Genomic DNA, 7,987 nt, shown 5'->3' on the forward strand with positions numbered 1-7,987 from the left:
ACCTCATTCTATGCACTAGAGTCCCAGGGTGGTGCAAATGGTTAAACACTCGACTACTAACTGAAAGGCTGGCAGTTTAAACCCATGCAGAGGCTCCTTGGAAGAAAGTCCTGGTGATCAGCTTCCAAAAGGTCACAGCTATGGGGAAAACCTAATGGAGCAGGTCTACCCTATTTGCATTGTGTTGGACTTAACAACAACTTTTTTTTTTTAAAAAACCTATCAAAGTGCTGTGTGTGGAGAGCTAGCTCAAATGTCATTTCCTCTGAGGAAAACTTCCTGTCTGCTACCTGCACCTCCTCTGGACTTTTTGTGAACTGGGTCCATTAGAGCTCTCAACCCCACCAGAGGTCTTGCTTGGCCCTGGTCCATAGAACAGAGGCCTCAGGGACATGGCCGTCTTCAAGGACTCTTGTGTCCTGCCCCATCTCCTCTCCCAGCTGCTTTCTTCTCCTGTAACTGAGGCGGTCTCACTTAGAAAGGAGATCATGAAGATGAAATGAGAAACACTGTCAAGGCCTCTTCCCTTTCTGCCTCCCCACTGAGCTCCGGTTTGGTGCCATTAACCATCCCACTCCGAGCAAGGAGTGCTAGAGATGGGTGCATTATAGGTGTCAGAACTCCTATTCTGGTCATTTCTGATCCCAGAGAGTTTGAGGTTACACCTGGGATCCAGAATTTTCAAAAGTGAGTATAAATTCTCTCCGTTGGATTTCCTTGGATTGTGTTCTATAATAACCCTGTTATGTGGTGCTGTAGGATAAGCACTGGACCGCAAGGTCAGTTTAAACTGCAAACTCACCAGCCGCTCCTTGGAAACCCTATACAGGGTCACTATGAGTCAGAACTGACTCTATGGAACTTAACAACAACAAAGAGTCCTGGTGTGGCGCTGTAGGATCAGCAATGGACTGCAAACCACAAGGTCAGCAATTCAAACCCATTAGCTGCTCCTTGGAAACCCTATACAGGGTAGCTATGAGTTGGAATGGACTCAAGGGCACTAAAGTACAATAGAAGCACCAAACCTGGTTGGAAACCCTATACAGGGTCGCTATGAGTTGGAATGGACTCAAGGGCACTAAAGTACAATAGAAGCACCAAACCTGTCATGGACGCTGCTAGGAACGCGGACTCAGGCATGTAGGAGGGGCCTCAGGATCCCTCAGACCCACAACTTTGGGAGGGAGAGTGCTGCCACCTAGGGATTAAGACAGAAACTGCGTAATCTGTCAATTAAGAGGATATTGTTAAGTACCGCGGAGTCGGTTCCACTCATAGTGACCCTGCACAGGGTTTGCGAGGTTGTACAACTTTACGGGAGCAGAATGTCTCATCTTTCTCCCATGGAACCGCTGGTAGTTTTGAACTGCTGACCTTGAGGTTAGCAGCCCGACTCATAACCACTATGCTACCAGAGCTCCTTAATTTAAAGGATGGAGGGATCCTAACTAGAAAAGCAGCGATAACAGAGATGGTAGCATAGAGACAGAGCAGCAGAGGACTACAGACCCATGGACTGAAAAAAGCATTATGCCTGTGGGCAGGAGGCTGGCTTGCAAAATGTGCCCTTTGGACATTTAAGCAAATATATATTTACAATGTGGTAAAAAAAAAAAAAAGGTAACAGAGGTTAAGAAAAGAAAGAAAGAAACTGCCAAGACTTGTACCTGAACCACTTGGACACACAACTGTGATACATGTATTTATTGAGCACTCTCCCAGCGTCAAGTACTATGTTAAACCCTTTACACACTTCTTCATTCTGAATCCCCACGACAAGCCTACGAGGTAGTACTATCATGAGTCCCATTGACGGATGAGGAACATGGGACTCAGAGAAGTAAAGTGACTTGCTCAAGGTCACACAGTGAGTAAATGGCAACACTTGAATTTGAAGTCAGATGAGGCTGCTACTTGCACGCTTAATCATGATTCTTGAATGTGTCCTACATGCTTATATCATAATTGTCTTGAGGATGCTGTGAGGAACCACATATAAAAAGGTCCCAAGGATAAGGGCTTCAACAATGTCAGGCCCCCAAAAACCAGTCTGACAAAAGGCCACCGAGACAGCCTAGTGGACAAAACGGCCCTGCCTTCTCTCTTAGGTTGCTGACCACCAGCCTGGACCAGCCAGACCCTGAGCTGCTCATGCTCCTGCCAGTTCTTGTCACTGTCCTCAGAGTAGCTCCCCACCCCAGATCCCAGAATGCTGTAGGGCTCTTCAGTAAGACAGGGACACAGGAGGGCAGTCACATTCCAAGGATTTCTGCTGAAGGCTTGCTTCCATCGGGAAGGATCTCTAGTCTGCCCCTAGAGGTTCTGGCCCAACACGAGTATCAGGCTGGCCGTGGGAGCAAACACACACAGATCCATCACTCTGATGCCCGGATGTAGACGGGTACCGCAAGCATGGCACACGGGCCCTCAGCTCCTGTCTGCAGTTCTGCAAGCGCCAGGTTGGAGCCCAGCCCCTCGGCATGCCCTGGCACCACCAGCTCAGGGTCCTCACCCACAGTACCACCCACCACGATGGACAGTACAGCATCTGGCTCAGCAAAGGGTGGCTTGCCTGGGGTGGCCTCGGGCACTGCTGCCCCTGTGTCCTTCAGTTCCTCCAGCCCCAGCGGGTCAGGCAGAGAGGTGTCCATCTTGTGCTCACCACTGCGGGGGGCTGCCCTCCTTCGGGGGACCCGCCGGGTTTGCAGGTCCTTGTCTTTTTGAGGGCCGAGGCGGCAGCGGTGATCCTTGAGGTACTTGTGGCGGGAAAAGCCCTTGGCGCAGCCAGCACAGCGGAACTTGTAGTTGCCTGTGTGGGCATGCTGGTGCTCAGCAAGGTGGGCGCGGCGGCTAAAGGACTTGCTGCACACGGTGCACTTGTGGAGCTTCATTCCTGGGAGGGGGAGAGGGTATCGGTGAGGAGCCAACAGCAATGGGGACCCTGCACTGGAAATAAAATCCAGTGTCCCACCCAAGCTTACCAGCACCTGTTCCCCAATCTCCACTCTCATCGCCCACCTCCTCCCGGCTAGCCACTTGCTCTCCTCAACTGTACCAGGCTGCTCCCACCTCGGGACCTCTGCACTTGCTCTCTTTGCTGAAACAGTCCATTTAACCCCAAATCTTTGCTACCTTTGCTAGGCACCATCATCTTGCTCCTGGATGTTCAGAGCAGCAGCCTCCGCTGTGGCCTGCCAGCTTCCTACCCCCACACCCCAGCCCTCTCAGACTGCTCCTCACTGGACAGCATCTCTGTAAACACACCCCCTGCTTCCAACCTTCCAGTGACTTGCAGGCTTCTCACAAAGCCCTATGAGATCCAATCCCTGCCCCTACCCCATTCCCTGTGCTCCAGGCCTTCTACCCCGCTTTCCTTCTCTCAAACTCCCCCAGTCCCTCAGGGCTCCTTTCTCACTCTAGAAGCTATTTCCCAGGTTCTTCTTATCCCCAGGATGCAGTTCTCAGGTCACCTCCTCAAGGAGTCACTCCCTGATACCCGCTTCCATTCTCTGCCTCATCACATTTCCATCTTTGCCCTTGGTAAAATTTTGCTTTTATTTATTCATTGTTTATTTTCCGTCTCCCCACTAAGTAAGGTTCCCCAGGAGGGTAAAGATAGGGTTCTGCCTACTTGATTTCCCATGGCTCATGGTGGTAGTTGTTGTTGTTAGGTGCTGTTGAGTTGGTTCAGACTCATAGCACCCTTGTATAAGGTTTATGAGGAGCAACTAGTGGGTTTGAACTGTCAACCTTGCTGTGAGCAGTCTAGTGCCAATCTACCAGCGCCACACCAGGACTCCTGGTAGGTTCTTGATAGTCTCTCACTGGATGACTCACGGATGCCTCCACAGCTACCAAACAGTCAACTCTATCCTATACTCACCCTGGTCTAGGCATTTTTCACAAATGCCTTTGGCCTCTCTGGCCCTGGAGACTCGAAGAGGGGCAGTGATACACCTGAGGTTTCCTGGTAGGAAAGCGGCAGCACCAAGACCCAAATCCAAGCCCTCCTTCTCCAAGTCCTTGGTCTACTTTCCCAGTTTCAAACTTCCTTTATTCACCAAGCTCTTTGTCTAAACCAGTGGCTCTTAACCAGGGACAATTTTGTCCCACGGAGGACATTTGGCAATGTCTGGAGACATTTTGGGTTGTCACACTGGAAGGAGGGAAGCCACTGGGATCTGGTGGGAAGCACTCTACAATGCACAGGAGAGCTTCCAATAAAGAGCCAACCTGCCAGTATGAATGTCATTAGTGCCAAGGCTGAGAAACCTTGTTCTAGACCAAATTGTACATGGAGGTTGAGGGGTTTGGAGACTCCTCCTCTACACCCCAGCTGCACTGCCCTACCAAGTGAGACCAAGGAACTTCCTGGCCAGGTCTTGCACCTGGTCAGATTGCTCTTCCTCCAAGTCTGATCTACACCTCTAGCACACCAGGAAGCTCTCTATTTAGCCCTGTCTTCTCAGGTCAGCTTCTTCCTCACACTGAGGGACTACGCCTGATTCATCTCTGCATTCCTGAGGACCCTAACATAGGGCCTGGCGCATGAGAAAGCTGGACTGCTGGACGAATAAGCCTCATCTCATGGGATGCGTCTGTTCTGTCTCCTCCTGGCAGGCCTGTCTTGTGGGACTTGGGCTAAACCAGACTCCTCTTGGAAGGTCCACGAACAACTGCTTACCAGAGTGAGAGAGGATGTGGGCCTTCAGCTTGTCTGGCCGATTGAACTCCTTACTGCAGCCCGTGTGTGTCCTAGAACCCAAAGCCATAGGTCAGGTGAGCCCACCAAACTTAAGATCCTCTTAACCAGCTCTTCTGCTAGCTCTGGACATGAGGGACATCCTTGTCCACTCTAAGGGATGAGCAAGAAACTAGAGTGGGGAGTGAAGACAACAATGCCCAGGACAGGATGAAAACAGAGAAAACCTCTGTCTTCAAACTGACAACTTTCCGTCCTGCCCTCACCCCACTCCCCGTGGCCACACAACACACACACACACACATCTGTGCAGTCTGTACTCACGAGAAGGGGCATTTGTATTTCTTGAATGGCTCATGGATCAACATGTGTCTCTTCAGTTTGTCCTTGCGATTGAATGCAGACTCACACACTGAGCATTTGTAGGGCTTCTCACCTGCAAGACACATCAAAGGGAGAGAGTGGTCCACTGAGAGGAAACCTTCACTGTGTTCCTCAAGCAGCAGTCTTACGAAGGAGAAACCCAAACCAAACCGACTCATAGACACCCTACGTAGGGGCTCTGAGACTGTAAATCTTTATGAGAGCAAACAGCCTCATCTTTCTCCGGAGGGTCTGAGCTGCATACCTTTCAGTTGGCAGCTCAGTGCCTAGCCTACTGTGCACACCACCAGGGCTCCTTATCTGAAGCGAAGAGGGCCTATTTTTAGAAGAGTAGTCTGGAAAGGCCTCTGAGCTGAAATCTGTGGTAGTACAAAGCTGTTGTTAAGTGCTGTTGAGTAGATTCTGACTCATAGTGACCCTGTATAGCATTTCCAAGGAGCAACTGGTGAGCTTGAACTGGCTACCTTGTGGTTCAAACTGACTTGCAGTCCAGCGCATTAACCTGCAGCACCACACCAGGACTCAGAACAGAGCTCGTCTGGGACAAAAGAAGTCCCAGGCAATCGGAAAAGCATGTGTAAAGCCCCTGAAATGGGGGTGTGCTTGGTGTATTTACAGAACACTGAGGAGCCAGTGTGGCCGGAACAGGGAGAGTGGAGGGAGAAAGAGACAAGAGGTGAAGCGAGCAATGTATCTGGGCCCAGACTGGGAGGGCTTAGAAGGCCAATGTAAGAACTTCGGCTATCACTCTAAGCAAACAAGAAGCCACCAGATGATCTGAACAGAGAAGAGACAGAATTTGATTTATGCTTTCAACGAACTCCTTCTGGCTGTGTGTGGAGAATACTGCCAATGTACTCTTGGGGTTAAAATCACCCATGTTTAAGAACAATGGATTCAGTCAAAGGATTCAGTGACTAAAAGAAAGTCTGAAAACTGGGAGAGAGACTGAGGACTTGGAGACAGTGGGCCTGGGAGCTGGGATAATAGTGGAGGCACGGAGGAGGCTAGTGTACTCAGAAAGTGGGTGGGTCCAGGCTACATTTGGAATTGACAGCCCTCAACAATGGACTGGCTATGGGGTATGAGAGCAGAGAGGAGTCAAGGGTTAGCCTAAGGTGTGGCTAAGCACGGCTTTTACTTAAATCAAATCCACCATGCTTTATTAAACTGAATTCTTGTATCAAACTGTGAGGTAACATAGAATTACTGTGTTGTTGTTGTTGTTCAGTGCCGTTGCATCGGTTCTGACCCATAGTGACCCTGCACAGGGTTTCCAAGGAGCAGCTGGAAAGCTTGAACTGCCGACTTTGCAGTTCAAACCAACTTTCCAGTCCAGCGCATTAACCCACAGTGCCATACCAGGACTCCTAGAATTACCACATGATCCAGCAATTCTCAGCTAGGTATATGCTCAAGAAACCTGAACTAGGGACTCAACAGATACTTCTGTACCAATATTCATTGTAGCAACATGCACAATAGCCAAAAGGTAGAAAGAAACCCGAGGCCCATCAACTGATAAACAAATAAAATGTGATACAGCCATAGAATGGAATATTTGGCCATAATAAGGAATGAAATTCTCAAACATGTTACAACATGGATGAACCTTGAAAACATAACGCTGAGTGTAATAAGCCAGGCACAAAAGGACAAATATAGTATGACCCCACTTATATGAACTATCTAGAACAGACATGTGCACAGGACAGGAAGTAGATTAGTGTTATGATTAGCAGGAAAGAGGGGCTGGGTGAGGAGCTATTGCATGATGGGTACGGAGTCTCTCCGTGGGGTGAATAAAACATTTTGGAAACAAATGGTCATGGTTGCACAACATTGTGAGTATGATTAATGCCACTGGATTTACACGTGGAAATGATTAAAATAGGATAAGCACTTGACTGCAAGGTCAGTTTGAATTGCAAAGTTGGTGTTCAAACTCGCAAGCCGCTTCTCAGAAACCCTGTGCAGGGTCGCTGTCTAAGTGAGAACCAACTCAAAGGCACTTAACAATAACAAATATTTTAACACAATTTAAAAACCATGAGGTAAGGCCTGTCATTATTCCCATTCTATAGATGAACAAACTGAGGTCCAGAGTAACCTACTCAAAGATTACCCCTAATGGTTTGGGGAGCTAGGATTCTAGCCAAGCAGTGCTGAAGAAAATATAGGCGGTCCATCTCATAGGGGGAAGATCCCTGGTGGCACAGTGGTTAAAGCACTTAGTTACTAACCAAAAGGTCAGCAGTTTGAACCCACCAGCTGATTTGCAGCCTTGGAAACCCTATGGGGTAGTCCTACTTTGTCCTATAGGACTACTGTGAGTTGAAATCCACTGACAGCAATGGATTTACCCAGGAGGTAAGGGAGATAAGGCAGCTAGAGAGGGGGCATCTCTAACCCAGCCAAGGTCAGGGGGCCTCTGAGAAGCCCACAAGACATCAAAGGAGGTACCTGCAAAGCTGTTGTGGGGTCAAAACCTGCCCTTTGGGAAAGGGCTACTTCTGGACATTTTTGATTTCGTGCCATTATCTCCTCTCTGTTTTCCCTGGAATGAATACAGTACTTTTGAAAAATGCCAATCCAGTGGTTAAGGAAATTCTGGTCCTTACCATGGAATGCTAGGAAACCATTAAAAAGGTTAAAGTCAATCTGTGTTTCCTGATCTAGAAAGAGCTCCTGGACATACTGCCTTGGAGGAAAAGAAAGCTGTAGCCCAGTTTAGCACACTCCCATTTTTGTTAGAAGAAAATACAATCTCCACCCCACCAAAAAGAAAACCTAGCCATCATAATGAATATGCAGGAAGTAAGATGGGGAGGGGACATGCCAAACTGTCAGTAGCAATTAGGATTTTAACAGTCCTAAGGGGGAATGCCTTTGAATTGT

The 7,987-nt window shown here is 48.8% G+C and overlaps 1 protein-coding gene across 1 annotated transcript in view; it reads right to left on the minus strand.

Moving 5' to 3' along the window:
- Positions 1-2,378: 2,378 nt before the first annotated feature.
- ZNF341 (zinc finger protein 341) overlaps positions 2,379-7,987 on the minus strand; it is an 87,287-nt gene continuing 81,678 nt past the window's right edge. The window contains exons 9-11 of the mRNA XM_006860760.1: positions 5,030-5,141; positions 4,688-4,758; positions 2,379-2,896 (exon numbers count right to left, since the gene is read on the minus strand). Coding sequence (XP_006860822.1) covers positions 2,379-2,896; positions 4,688-4,758; positions 5,030-5,141 — 701 coding nt within the window. The remainder of the gene's footprint in view (positions 2,897-4,687; positions 4,759-5,029; positions 5,142-7,987) is intronic.

This window comes from Chrysochloris asiatica, unplaced genomic scaffold (genome assembly GCF_000296735.1).
Source record: "Chrysochloris asiatica unplaced genomic scaffold, ChrAsi1.0 scaffold00039, whole genome shotgun sequence".
Taxonomy (NCBI): Eukaryota; Metazoa; Chordata; class Mammalia; order Afrosoricida; family Chrysochloridae; genus Chrysochloris; species Chrysochloris asiatica.